This window comes from Thalassophryne amazonica, chromosome 14 (genome assembly GCF_902500255.1).
Source record: "Thalassophryne amazonica chromosome 14, fThaAma1.1, whole genome shotgun sequence".
NCBI classification, from domain to species: Eukaryota; Metazoa; Chordata; class Actinopteri; order Batrachoidiformes; family Batrachoididae; genus Thalassophryne; species Thalassophryne amazonica.
In genome coordinates, this window is record NC_047116.1 from 39354749 (window position 1) to 39370526 (window position 15778).

Here is a 15778-nt window from a genome sequence, read left to right on the forward strand (position 1 = left end):
TGTGGCTATTTCCTCACCCCTTGGTTGTCAGTAATGTGTACAATCGATAAGGCACAAAAATGTACAATGTGACCACATTACTACGGCCAACTTTGATGTTTTAACTGCAAGATCAAAAGCGAACGTAGCATTATCCATTTGGCGGGCATATCAAACAACTGCTGATAAGACTTGGTTTGAGAAAACAGGACAGTTTTCCATACAACAGTAACTAGAAGGGCATTTGGTGGAGCATAAACTCACCCGTAATCCTGATTCATGATATTAATCCAACTGTTGAACTTTGATCTCAGCCATGAAGCTGATCGTGATTGTGATGTAACATTTGGTCATTAGTAATCCATGATCCTGATATCATAATGTTGATGCTTTTTACATAACTTTGATCCTGTTTGATGGCCTTTGATCCTAAATCTGATCTTTGATCAAGAGTTTAGTCCTTTGATCTTGAATACTTATCTTCAATTATGGTTGCTTAACTTTGAGACTGATCAGTGAATTTTGATCCCTATGACTGAAGTGTTGTTGCGATTTTATCGACAGTATTATGTAATGTACATGAATATGATCACAAACCTTTAATCCTGATTACAAAATCCTGGCATCTGACCATTGATGTCATTTACTAAATTTTGATCATGATTGACCTTTTATCCTGGTCCTGACCATTCGTCATTATCATACACTTTTGGTCTTGATTAAAGATCTCTGATCTGCATTGATCAACTATGATTCTGATCAGTGAACTTTGATCCATATTACAAGAATTTTAACCTCATCATTCACATTTGATCCTGAGTCTAGGCCTTCACTTGTGATTGCTTAGTTTTAACGCTAAGCTAAATAATTACTGTAGGTCCCCTGCTTAATGATCTTTAATCTCTTATGATAACTTCTGATCCTTTGAAATTTACTGATGATGATCAAAGCTGGGTTAACAGAAATAAAGATCAGTAATCAAGATCAAAGATCTATCATCACAGTCAAAGGTCAGGATTATGGTCAAGGTTCATAGTTCAGGATCATAGTTCTTTGACTGGAAGTAAATATCAGTTATCACGATAAAGTCTGCACTCTACAAATGCCTTTGTAATTACTGCAATATGAAAACACTGTCCTGTTCAACTAAAGCAAATCTTTGCAGTTGTTTTTGAGTGCATACTTCCACCTGTTATCCTGATTACTGTTCCTTACTTCCAGTCAAAGAACTTTGATCCTGATACTGCTTTTTATTAATAAACATACACCTTTGATCTTGACTACCGATTTCAATCACGACTGCTTAACGTTCACCATGACTGGTTAAGTCTGATCACTATTGCTGCAATATGAAAGTCCTCATTCACATGTGATCCTGATCACTGACCTTTAATTGTGAACCTGAGTAATTGGTTTGGATCCTCTTTTTACTGAAGTTTATTCCTCATTTTTGTCCTTAGCTTTTGATTCCATTATCAAAGTTATTGTGTTCAAAGTCCAGCTTTAAGGATCAAAATCAGGATCTTCTCCTTGATCTGGAACCACACCAGCATGTTGTGGGTTCTTCCTTGGCCCTTGTGTAATTACTCTGCCGGCTTCCACTGATAGACAATGTTACAAGCGAACAATCTAAGAAACAGATGTGAGTTATGACATAACCTGCACTGGTAGAGAAAATAACATCCATCAAACCAAATTTTCAAATGTGTCCTTTTTAACATTTATGTGGACTAAAGCGTCATATTGCTCAAATGAGTCAAAGTCCCACTTCATCTAGTAACATTTAGATTAATAAAAGCTTCAACATTCTGATGTGAGAATGGCCCATTAGCTTGTATGTGGAAAGTAATTATAGACATCTACTGTTCAGGTTTCACTGTCCAAGATATGAATTCCAAATATATTTATGTAAATTAAGGTGATCTGAATTTTATACTCAATTTAATGAGGAAAGTCAGAATAGTTCCAGGACATGCTGGAGGGAGTTCATATCCTCTCTGGGCAGAGGGCTTTGGGAGCACCCAGGAGAGTAACAGGTGGGTTACCTTAGTTAACCTACTGAAACTACAAGCCAGCACCAGAAAAGCTGTGAAAGACAGCTGAATTAAACTTGTACTTTCATTGAAGTAGTATTGCTTTTTTGGCCATGTTTATGCACATACAGTATTTTACTTTGAGAAAGATTTTCTCAAAAACCATCAGAACTATTTTTTATAAAATGTGGTAGCAAGGTGGAACATGGGCCAAGAAAGACCCCATTATATTGCAGAAAGTAGAGCTGGACAGAAAAGTTTTCATTTTTCCCCTCATTTACATTAACATTGTGAGGGAGGATCTTAAAATAATAACAATAATAATAATAATAATAATAATAATCCTTTTCTCATAAATTGCTGAACCAATTTATTGAAACTTGGTGGAATGGTGGTCCACACGCCAAAGAAGAAAGCGCTACATTTTGGAAGAAATCTGAAAAAACTTGGTGGAACCAAATGTTTTTCCTTATATTTAGAATTGTGAGACAGAGCTTAAAAAAAAAAGGTTGTTGTTGTTACTCCTTAACCAATTTTCTTGATCCTTGGTGGAGGTATAAGACATGGACCAAGGACGGACACCTTAAATTTTTGAGCAAATCTAAATAGCACGGCAGATCCAAGATTTACTTTCCCATCCATATTCTTACTTGTCCATCTAATTTTTTGAACCCGGTTATTCCAGTTAAGAGTCACTATCCAAGCAGTTACTGGGCGAGAGGTTCACCTGAAACAGATCTCCAGTCTACCGTGTCAGTGGGCCGACGCAGACAAACACATTCACACTCCCACCAGTGGTCAGTCTGGACTTTCAAGTTCTCCAATTTAGGGTTTCAACATCCTCGTGGAGATGGGAGGAAGTAGGACCACCTGGTGGGGAACCCATGCAAAACATAGGGAGAACATACAAATGCCACACAGAAAGGACCAGGTCCGAGGCAAACCTGGGACCTTCTGTCTCTTAATGTTACCAGATAGAACTTAAAAAGAATGACAGAAAAGCAACAATTTCTCAAAAACTGCACTGATTTTAATGAAATTGGAAGAACCCAATACATTTCAGTCAGACAACTCACAGTAGAATATTTATTGCAACAGCAGCAGGTGGCTTTGAGTTTGACGGCTCGGCTCCGATCACGTCACTCCCTGCAGATGCTTGCTTGAGATAAAGGGAGCAATGATGTGCACATTAAGATATACACATTTTCTACTCTGTCAGAGCCCACGGGTGGATGTCAGGGTGGAGGTGTGGCTGAGCAGCAGCAGTGATGTGTTGCAGGAGACAGCTTTTCACAGGCAACGGGTGACCTGGGAAATTGCCTGCCTAATTTAGAGGAAATTTTACAGGATCTTGTCATGAGATCCTGTAAAATTCCTTTTAAATTGGGTGGGTTTTTCAGTAGGATGTATGTGATAATGTGAATAAGGCGTGTTCGTGTTGTCTGCTGGAACGAGCTGACTGGTTTGCTTCATCTGGGAAAAATTCAGGAAATAATGATAACCAGGATTGCATGTTTTTGAACATTAAATGTCAAAAGCATGTTGCACATGACATATGCAATAATATGCAGGAAATACCAAACTTTGCTTTTGGTATCATATTATATGATAGGATACAATCAGTGTTGCCACAGTTACTTTGAAAAAGTAATCCAATTACTGATTACTCCTTTAAAAAGTAACTTACTGATAACTCAATTTTAAAAGTAACTACATTAGATTACTAGTTACTTTATTATTTACTTTCAGCAGCTGCCGACAACACCCCTCTGCCCCACCCCTCTGGTTATCAACATGAAAATGATAACCTGTTTTTTGCCAGTACTCACTTTATAGTCACCCTTTCTTGACTTTAAAGAACATAAATACTTGTTTTATAAAAAATAAAATGAAGACATCTTTGCTGACCTCATATAAAACTCATGTAAAACTTACAATTTCTAACCTACATTGTTTATAAATGTAACTATTAAATTCTTTCCAGATTTTTTTCTAACATTTAAATTGTTTCTAAACATTTTAGTTGTTGAAAATATTATTATTATTATTGTAAGTAACATTAGTAGTATGAAAAAAGGGGGGCCGCATCTCCCCCATGCCCCCTTTCTATCTGGATTCACCCGTGGTTTGCTGTCTTAGAAGGAAGCATGGATAATGAGTATTTATGCAGGAAACATGACCAGATTGACAAGTAAGAAAGTTTTAACAGCATTTTTTATGTCATGTCGTCAGAAAGAGGTGTGTATTTGGGTGGGGAAAAAAAGCATTAGAAATTTGTTGTTAAGGCGTTGCGGGTGTTTGTAGCGAGGACAGTCACAGAGCGCCACAGAGTTTTAGAGAAATTAAAAAATCGTAAAATGTCTTTGTAAAGCTCAGTGCAGGTGTGCTGCCGTCACTGCTCTTTGAGAGATGACAACTGTTTTTTCAACTCGAAGCTGCAGCCGAACTCCGACCTCCTCCTGCCCACGGGCCAGTGACACTGCTTTTAATGCTGTGATCGAGCCGCAATACAAAAATAATATTAACACACAGTGACTTGAAGAAGTAATTTTAATCTGATTACTGATTTGGAAAGATTAACGCGTTAGATTACTTGTTACTGAAAAAAGCGGTCAGATTAGAGTAACGCAGGGGTGGCCAAGTTCGGTCCTCGAGAGCCACATTCCTGACACTCTTAGTTGTCTCCCTGCTCCAACACACCTGAATCCAATGAAAGGCTCATTAAAAGTCTGCTAACGAGTCTTTCATTGGATTCAGGTGTGCTGGAGCAGGGAGACAACTAAGAGTCTCAGGAAGGTGGCTTTTGAGGACCGAACTTGGCCACCCCTGGAGTAATGTGTTACTGGCATCACTGGATATAATATATTACTGGGTTGGCAGAGCTAACATAGACAGTCAAGTGAATCTTTTGATATTTTATATCGAAATGCCAAGTCGATCAGCTTTGCCAACCAACTGCATCACCTATGAGGAACATGAAAGTTGGAGATGAATAGATCAATTCCCAGAAGCTGCTATTCTCCTGTCATCAAGATGAAACAGAGAAAGTAAAAACACAGAGGTTCACTTTCTCTGATCCAACAAATGGAAAAGGATCACTGCCTAATCAAAGAATGCCATCCTTCTCATAAAAAGTCAGAGCTGACAGGTGGTGCGTGGGGTCAGAGCTCCTTTAACAAGTGACAGAAGGAACAGATAAGACTGTAAGAGGGCTTTGTGGTAACGCTGTGCTGTGTGGGCTGCCAAATATGACACCATTCTCATCCCGGGCCTCAGATACAAAGTCGACGTGTCATTCTTCAATGTGGTGAGTGTCAAACACTAAATAATAATAATAATAAAAAAACAATCCCTTGTCTCACTTTTCTCTAGCTGAGCCTGTCTGCACCTCAGTCAACCCCTTGTAAACATTCTGATATACTGTTAAGTCCCATATCAGCTGGTCGTGCACAGCAGCTTCACTCCTGTAAACAGCGGGTGGCATTATAAAATCAAGAATGTAGTAGCAATGCCTTCTCATATCCAGGTCAGAGTTTATCTGCCCTTCGAAGCCAGCATACCTCTGAAATTCTTACGATACACTGAAGAACACAAGGATGAATTTGTGAAAACTAACACAAGACACTTTGCCAATTAATGCTGATGCTTTGCTGGTCAGGTCAGGTCAGGTTTGGGAGCATGTGATGGCACTGGTGTTGCACTTTGCAACTTTACCAGATGGCAGCCACCCAGACCATCCTCACCTCTCGGAAGTCACCATCTATCTGTTGCAGTCAGGTGAAACAAGGGTGACCTCTTGGCATTCTCCAACTGTTGGATCTTCTACTGAATGTCAGTCCACGTTGGCATTTGCCTCTGTCCACTGCCAGAAAAGTAGAACCACTGCTTCTTTGCATTGAAAGCAGCCAACTGGGGTGGTTCAGGCATCTGGTTAGGATGACCCCTGGTCGTCTCCCAAGGGAGGTCTTCCAGGCACGTCCAACTGGGGGGAGGCCCTGATGAAGACCCAGGACACACTGTAGGGATTATATTTCCCAGCTGGCTTGGGAACGCCTCGGGATCACCCCAGGACTGGAAGGTTTTGGACCTTCGGTGTCCTGCAAAGATATCGGCATTGTCAAACACCTCTGTCTAGTGATGTCATGACTCCATAAGCTCTAACCAGGCATCTCCCAGGTGTCTCACCACCTCAAAGTCCAAGGACCCAGACACATGACGTCACTGTTAAGATAAGTTCAATACTTTCACCACATACAGACATACTTCTGGTGGATGAGTCCAGCAAGTCACTGAAAGCCTGGATCCTCCAGAAAGGGTTACAGGACTTGCCTGAGGATATGGAATTGTGGAATGAACTGCTTGGTCTGCTGTCACCATGACCCAGGCCCAGATTAGCAGCAGGAAATAGATGAATGAATAAATGAATGTCTCCTCAACACTGAGGCACCTGCGTGTTGGATCATGCATTCAGAAATGTGCCCTATGGCCAAAATTTCATGGTTGACACAAAACCATTCCAGTGATACCCAATGGTCTTTCGAAGAGACTTAAGATGGAAGTTATCCAGTCATTGTTTAAGGTCAGTGGTTAGTGTACAAGCCACAAATAAGACAGGAAGATGCAGACCTGTAAATTTTCGGACCTTCAGTCTCCTTCAAAGATACTGGCATTGCCAAACACCTCTGTCCAGTGACGTCATGACCCTATAAGCTCTAAGCAGGTGTCTCCCAGGTGTCTCCCCACTTCAAAGTCCAAGACCCCAGAGACATGATGTCACTGCTGAGATAAGTTCAATATTTTCACCACATACAGACATACTTCTCATGAATGAGTCCAGCAACTAATTGAAAATCTGGATCTTAGTCTTGATCCAGGACAGTCACAAACCCAGACATTGCAATACCTCATGTGTTCTTAAATGCAACAATCAGGGTGTCCATTGATTCCAGAAAGATCACAGGTCAGCAATCCTTTCCTTACCAACAAAAGGATCAAAGCTGCCAGTTGCCACAACCCTTCCAAACACTCAATCCATGCAACCAACAAACAGAGTAGGAGCCAGAACACCAGCACTGTCAACACTGTTGAACACTAGTTTTCACTGGCAGCCAAGTCATCAGAATCAAACCTTTTATACACACACACACACACACACACACACACACACACACACACACACACACACACACACAAAAAAAAATCAGCATAGGCTGCTTTATTGGTGACACAAATTAAAAACACACCCACTCCAAACATCCAGCTAACATACTCTGGATAATTATACACACAAACAGAAAAGGTCCATATGGTTCACAATCAACAGCTGTACATATTTCCCAAATCGATTCCTCAGCTCATCAGTGTATGAACACAGGCTGATGAACAGTGGATGATGCTTTGGCGCACCGAGCGTGCTGCATGTACACTGAAATAAAGTGGAGTCAAATTTATTTGGAAAACAATCTCTAACATTTCCACGGGGAAATTCTATGACAATTTAACTGGATATATTATCTTGTTAGCTGAAAGTGCAGTGTTAAAGCAGGTCTTGGTAAACTTTTTTTCAGTTTTTATGGTCCAGTATTAGTTACAAGTTAAAGCATTGACAGAATTTATATTTTAAGTCGCAATAGTGTGACTGTCAACACCATAAAGAGTACTTTGACACAGTTTAGGTATAAAAATGGAAAGAGTTGGGCAAGGCAGAATTAAAATTGTACCTTTTTTGCACTTCACAGATGATGCTGTGATCTTTGCAGAATCAGCGGATGCCCCGATTGCAACACTTGAGCAGCCAAGTGAGGATTTGCAGTGTTTGGGTTTACAACTGTACTGGATCAAGACTAAGATCCAGGCTTTCAATGACTTCCTGGACTATTAAAAGTGCATCTTAATGTAGCAAAAATGTTGAGCGAGTGCACTTATCTTGTCAGTGACATTCATCTCTCTGAGTTCTCGGCATTTGAGATCAAGGGACAGCTTATGGAGTTATGAGGTGTTGGTGATGCTGATATCTTTGCAGAGGACAAATGTCTAAATCTCTGGCTCCTTGTGCTTCCTAACTCAAGCCAAATTTATGCTACTCTGCATCTGCAACTCCGTAGCCATGCAGAACCCTGTGCATTGATGCAAAGCCCATCTGAGCCCCTCTCCGTACCCTGATGTACACCTCCTAAAAATCATAACTACATGTCGAGATGACAGAGACCACAACATAATTTCTACTAACGATATAATTTTTGGAGTCTCACTTTTCTGGTTTCACACTGATGCACTTTTCCATCTGCATCAGACTCTCAAAGTGCTTTACAAATAATGCCTCACATTCACCCCAATGTGAGGGTGCTACCATACAATGCACTCGCTACACACCAGGAGCAATAGGGGATTAAAGACCTTGCCCAAGGGCCCTTAGTGATTTGTCCAGTCAGGCTGGGATTTGAATCGAGGATCTTCTGGTGTCAATCCCAACGCCTTAACCACTAGACCATCACCTCCCCTCACAATCAATGACTTTCATGGGATAGTAGACCAGTCGTCATGACAAATGTTGTGCCCCCTACTGTTCTGGAGGTGAAATTGCATTGCTACACCCACCAACCTCAACAGAGAGCTTCAAAAGGTTCATGACTTCATCGAAGCATTGCGTGTCCACAGAGTTACGGAATAGGAGAAGCATAGAAAGGCCTTTACTGTATGGCTCGACGTTAACCAGACACCTAACGTGATGACTAGATGTCTTTCATACCAGAGCTCTGAGGAGGATCCCGAGGTAACCTTGAAATAACTTCTGTCAAACAAATAGTTTCTTCAGGAGACTCAGATGAGGAGTATCATTTGTGATAACATCATTGACAACATTTTGGCCATGTGGTGTATGTTTCTCTGTGCATGATCCAGCAAGTAGGGGCCTCAATGTGACGGACATCAGCGGCCGGAGAAGGACAAGAGGACACCCACATTTCACCTGACTGTGGCCTTCAAGAGGTGGTGATGGACATGTTGTCTGTCGTTCTGTAGTGTGCACCAGCACATCCTCCTCGACCTGACATGACTGTTCAGGAAGAGTTGGTGTAATCAGAGGTGATTACTGAGTAGAGGTAAAACCAAAATAATTAGCAGTAGTACAAAGAAAACAACAATTCCATCTTCTGCATTTCTTCCACTTTTAAAAGCATTGTTTGACACAATATAAAGGTATAGAGGTTCATCTCAGCTGTTTCCAAAACTCTAACACCTTTCCTGCTCACATTTGGTTTTACCTCACTTATGTTCAGCTCTCGCTGTCACATCACACCCACATCAAATGTCATTGCAAGGGAAAGCTTCAAAATGAAATCAGCACTGTGATGGTCAGAATACAGCCAACTACTGGCCCGAAAAGTAGAATTCCTGTCATCTGCAGTGGCAGGCCACATGACGATGTGAGACGTGGTCATTTTTCAGTGTTCATGTCAATGCAGATAAGTGAATCAGTGACTCTAAATTGGTGAGAGTGTGAATGTGTTTGTCTGTCGATATGTGGCCCTGAGATAGACTGGCGTCCTGTCCAGGGTGAACCCCGCCTCACACCCTATGACTGCCTGTGATCCTTAATAACTGGTGATAGAACATAACTGAACAAATGTAAATCAAGCTGTGCCGGCTAAAGGCATCGGCCGTATTGACAATTGTCTTGCTTGCCACCTTGTGGAGGGAAGGAGGAAGGAAAAATTTATTCTGTCTGGTCTCCACCGGGTGCTTTCACTGATCAACATCACTTCGAGCAGATGGAATGAGTTCATTAACAAAATCACCTTGGTGGAGTTTGTGGTTACAAAGAAAACCTGCACCCTCTTGGCCCTTTCTGGAGTCAGTTTGATGCCTGTGCTTTATGGCATTACTTTAATTAATGGGGCGGGGGGGGGGTTGCTGGAGCGTATCTCAGCAGCCATGGGGCAAGAGACAGGCTAAACCCTGGACAAGCCCCTAGTCTATTGCAAAGACAGACAAAAACTCATTCACACTCACACCTATGGGTCAATTTAAAGGAGAAACAAATATTAACTCATTAAAAATATATATCATGTAGGAACCCTTCCTCATTTTCTGTTTTTGGGTAATAATAGAAAAAAATATCTTAGAGCTGTCCCCAATTTAAAAAGTAAAATTGGCATTTTGTAGCATTTACATCATTTTCGTAAAAAGGAATGCACTCAGGCAGCACGGTGGCTTAGTGGTTAGCACTGCTGCCTCACAGCAAGAAGGTCATGGGATCGCTTCCCATCTGTGGCTTTTAGTATGCATGTAATCCTCGTGTTTGCGTGGGTTTCCTCCGGGTACTCCGGCTTCCTCCCACGTCCAAAGACACGCAGGTTAGGTGGATTACAAACTTTAAATTGTCAGTAGGGTTGTTTGTTTGTCCATGTGTGGTCCTGCGATAGACTGATGTCCTGTTCAGGGTGCAACCGGCCTCACGCCCTGTAACTGCTGAGATAGGCTTCAGCCCCACGTGACCCGTATAGAAAATGCATGGATGGATAGACGGAGAAAGAACGCACTCATCCCTGATCAAACCTGTGAGACTGGGTTGCACATATCCCATGATAGGCATTCAACAAGAAAAACTTTGTGCATGAATTTGCTGCATTTCAAGAACTATTGCTGCAAACATGCACTAATGTTATCAAGCCCAAAGCAAAATTCTGGAATTGTTCAACTGAGGCAGATGTGCATGATGGCATATGAAGAAGAATTAAACTACACTCAACAAAAATATAAACGCAACACTTTTGGTTTTGCTCCCATTTTGTATGAGATGAATTCAAAGATCTAAAACTTTTTCCACATACACAATATCACCATTTCCCTCAAATATTGTTCACAAACCAGTCTAAATCTGTGATAGTGAGCACTTCTCCTTTGCTGAGATAATCCATCCCACCTCACAGGTGTGCCATATCAAGATGCTGATTAGACACCATGATTAGTGCACAGGTGTGCCTTAGACTGCCCACAATAAAAGGCCACTCTGAAAGGTGCAGTTTTGTTTTATTGGGGGGGATACCAGTCAGTATCTGGTGTGACCACCATTTGCCTCATGCAGTGCAACACATCTCCTTTGCATAGAGTTGATCAGGTTGTCAATTGTGGCCTGTGGAATGTTGGTCCACTCCTCTTCAATGGCTGTGTGAAGTTGCTGGATATTGGTAGGAACTGGTACACGCTGTCATATACACCGGTCCAGAGCATCCCAAACATGCTCAATGGGTGACATGTCCAGTGAGTATGCCGGCCATGCAAGAACTGGGACATTTTCAGCTTCCAAGAATTGTGTACAGATCCTTGCAACATGGGGCCGTGCATTATCCTGCTGCAACATGAGGTGATGTTCTTGGATGTATGGCACAACAATGGGCCTCAGGATCTCGTCACGGTATCTCTGTGCATTCAAAATGCCATCAATAAAATGCACCTGTGTTCTTCGTCCATAACAGACGCCTGCCCATACCATAACCCCACCGCCACCATGGGCCACTCGATCCACAACATTGACATCAGAAAACCGCTCACCCACACAACGCCACACACGCTGTCTGCCATCTGCCCTGGACAGTGTGAACCGGGATTCATCCGTGAAGAGAACACCTCTCCAACGTGCCAAACGCCAGCGAATGTGAGCATTTGCCCACTCAAGTCGGTTACGATGATGAACTGTAGTCAGGTCGAGACCTTGATGAGGACGACGAGCATGCAGATGAGCTTCCCTGAGACGGTTTCTGACAAGTTGTGCAGAAATTCTTTGGTTATGCAAACCGATTGTTTCAGCAGCTGTCCGAGTGGCTGGTCTCAGACGATCTTGGAGGTGAACATGCTGGATGTGGAGGTCCTGGGCTGGTGTGGTTACACGTGGTCTGTGGTTGTGAGGCTGGTTGGATGTACTGCCAAATTCTCTGAAACGCCTTTGGAGACGGCTTATGGTAGAGAACATTCAATACACGAGCAACAGCTCTGGTTGACATTCCTGCTGTCAGCATGCCAACTGCACGCTCCCTCAAATCTTGCGACATCTGTGGCATTGTGCTGTGTGATAAAACTGCACCTTTCAGAGTGGCCTTTTATTGTGGGCAGTCTAAGGCACACCTGTGCACTAATCATGGTGTCTAATCAGCATCTTGATATGGCACACCTGTGAGGTGGGATGGATTATCTCAGCAAAGGAGAAGTGCTCACTATCACAGATTTAGACTGGTTTGTGAACAATATTTGAGGGAAATGGTGATATTGTGTATGTGGAAAAAGTTTTAGATCTTTGAGTTCATCTCATACAAAATGGGAGCAAAACCAAAAGTGTTGCGTTTATATTTTTGTTGAGTGTATATCAGTACTCATTGAGCTATACCTCATCAAAAAAAAAAACCTTCTCGCTCATCTGACTGAGCTGCCACTCATCAGTGCCGCGCGCACTCTGCAGCTCTCGTGGAGATGTGCGCCTTCGCCTTAAACGATCCACATTCAAAACAGCCCCGAAAGGATCATTAAAATTTAAACAAGTTCTTTAAGCAGCCGAAAAAGAATACATTTGTAGAACAACAAGTCTGACCGTGTCTCGCACGTGAGTTTGCCAGTGACGCTGCTGATTGCAGGATGCACAAGCATCACCTTCGAGGTTGCGTCGTGCGTATTTTTCACGTGGCACACTGCAGCCCGAAGCTGAAAAGGAAGCGCACATTGTGCACTGACAAGAGCGCACAAAAAAAGAGATGACCCACTGTAGAATAAGAAATAACACAATTCCGCTTCCAGAAAGAAATATAATCCAGAACGTGCGAATCCAGTCGTATAAACAACAAAAAGATGGGGAGTGTTTTACGCACGAGTGTGTGGAATTTAAACGCGTTCTAACCCACATCTTCTGAGTGACACTTAAAAAAAAAACAAAAAAGGATGACCACAGATTGCAACCTGGCATTGCTGGTTTTACCGCGTTACGTTTGCATCCGAAAACTTTTATAACAAGTGAATCAACGAGAAGAGAAAGAGAGAGGGAAAAAAAAAAAAAAAAAACACTGACTGGAAATCATCACATGTGAAAGACATCAACTGCAGTTTTCGTCCCAAATACTACTGCGGCACTGTGCGTGTAAAATAATAAGCATCAGCAACATCACCATCCACATTGTCCAACGTGGATTATTCGGCATCTCTGATTTTCCCCCTCGTCTTCAGAGGACGGTTGCTGCTACTACTTTTTTTTTCGTTGACTGACCGATTCTTAAAATGCCAGCATTTGATCTGTCGCCTGATTAAAATCAATCAATATTCGTGGATAAACCCGTTGGACACTTTGTGCCACTGCGCTCTGGTGCGCACAGAACAGGACGCCGATCACTCACCTGATTGCGAAGAGCTGGAGCCAAACAGGACAAAAGTGAGCATAAATCCGAAGCAGCACAGAGCAGTCGCTGGTTTCATGGTTGTGCTCGGCAGGTATCTCCTTTAAATTCACATTTCCAGCGGCGTATCCCTGCTTGAAATCACCGCGAAGGATGGCACGCTTCAGTGCGAGACTTGAGACGTTTGGGGCTGAGTTTAAACTTTGTCCAACTGTCCCCAACCCTCAGCCCTCAGAGGCTTCGGGCCAAATGTGGGCGCACGATCTCCGGAGATAATCGCTTCCAACGCGCGAACGCCTGTCTACACAGTAAAAAGCAGCACTCGTGCCATTAGTTCCCGACTTGGATACAGTATGAAGCTGTAGACTCGAATTCTTCAGACACACCCCCCACACCAGCTGGGCTCCGCCTACGATCACTGTCATTGGCACAGGTGTCCGACCATCTCCAAAAAGCGCACCGCCCTCCAGCCGTCGAACGATGCCATTGGTGGAAAGAAGTTGCCAAAATCTTCGATTAGTTTGTTGTCTCATTCTACTGCACCTGTCACACAAAACAGAAGTGTATATGTGTGTGTGTAAGAGAAATATGCCATAATGGTTATTCAAGAAATTGCCATTTTAAACAATATTTTGTAACCATATTTATTTTTTTATTCTTCTTTGGCAAATATATTTACATTTTGTCCATTTTGTCTCAGGATTTATGTGATTTCCAAATCAGTTGCCTGTCTTACTATTTTGTGTACAGACTAATAGATTATTTGAAATTTATCTTTTACTCTGGATTGCAGGGGTGGTGGCCAAGTGGTTAATGCGCTTGGTTTCCCTTTCAGAAGGTTCCGGGTTCCTGCCACATTTCTCCATGTAATGTAGAGTTGCGTCAGGAAGGGCATCCTGCGTAAAACCTGTGCCAATTCAACATGCAGATCCACTTTGGATTTGCTGTGGCGACCCCAAGTGCAAACAAGGGAGCAGCCGAAGGGAATTACTATCTTTTACTCTGGATTACTTATATACTGTACAGTATATGCAGTTCTACTTGAAAGTTGTGAACCCCTTGAACGTTTACATGTTTGAAATTTTGTATGACATGAAAAAAATCTGGCTTTTTCGATTAAAAGTTCTGAAATTATGCCCTTTAAACTCAGTCAAAAGTAATGCCTACATCATGAATTGAAACTTGCACTATGCACAATTTCTCCAGTCACAGCCACAGAAGCCTATAACGTCTTCTGGGGTGTCTTGGTGGCTTTCCTCACTCGTCTCCTTCTAGCACGGTCACTCCGTTTTTGACAACCGCCTGCTCCATCCAGATTTACCATAGAGTATACTGTTTGTATTCCTTCATAACTGTTGTAAATAAAGTCCAAGAAATAATCAGTTTCTTGGAAATGTTCATGCATCCATCCCCTGACTTGTCTGAAGAAAACTGGATGTAAAGCGATGGTTTATATGTGCTATAATAAAGGATGCACTTATTTATTTGCACCACAATGTTGTGTTGTAGAATTTTGTTTCTTTTTAATTCACGATGGAGAGATTACTTTTCAGTGTGAACTTAAAGGGCATAATATTAGAAATTTTATTCTGGAATATTTTGTTTTTTTGATGTCCTGAAAAGTGGGAGCAAAAACAAAAGTGCTGCCTTTATATTTTTGATCTATCTATCTTTCTATCTATCTTTCGATCATCTGCAATGAATTAGAAAATGCTGTTGAATTGCTTCATTGCATTGAAAAATTAGGGTGATTTTTATTTTTTATTTTATTTTTTTAATATTACCTAAATTAGTATTCAATCTATATAATTTTTCCTTCTATTGCGGATCATGGACATATGATTTTTTTTTTCCAAACCAAAACTACTTGATATTTGAAGCTTATGATACATTATGCTCAAGCAATGAAGACAAGACACTCCGACAGCAGAACGATAACCTACAGAAATTTTGATGTGATGCACGCTAAGATTTCCATTTTTCCCCTCAGAGCTGCATGAGTGTGGAAGGCAATATTTCTCCATATCCAGGGTAATTGTGTCCCTGGGGGCAGCTCAGTGTAAATGAAACAAATAAAAGTCAAATGGAACGTTTAGATAGTGATATTATTGTGCTCGCCGAGCTATTTGTAACAGTTTGAAAGCAGTGACTTTGAGCTGACAGACGAATAGCTAAGATAATGCAAGCGGGAAACAATGTGACAAAAGGTTATTACTTTTTGAACCAGCTGCTGCATCCTTTCACACTTTAGGTGTGGGGTGAATGCCTCCTGCAGTGACAATGTGGCCACACATCTGGACAGATATCGTGTACTCTAACTGCCTGACCTCCCTCAGCGCACAGAACAGAATTGAAAGCGAATAAATGGCACTCGTGTGAGAGTTGGTTAAC

General features: G+C 41.9%; 1 protein-coding gene across 1 annotated transcript in view; it reads right to left on the reverse strand.

The window, feature by feature from the left end:
- Nucleotides 1-13744, reverse strand: part of LOC117525342 (receptor tyrosine-protein kinase erbB-4-like) — a 1053282-nt gene extending 1039538 nt beyond the window's left edge. The window contains exon 1 of the mRNA XM_034187180.1: nucleotides 13388-13744. Within this exon, the coding sequence (XP_034043071.1) occupies nucleotides 13388-13466 (79 nt within the window). The 5' untranslated portion in view covers nucleotides 13467-13744. The remainder of the gene's footprint in view (nucleotides 1-13387) is intronic.
- Nucleotides 13745-15778: the final 2034 nt, after the last annotated feature.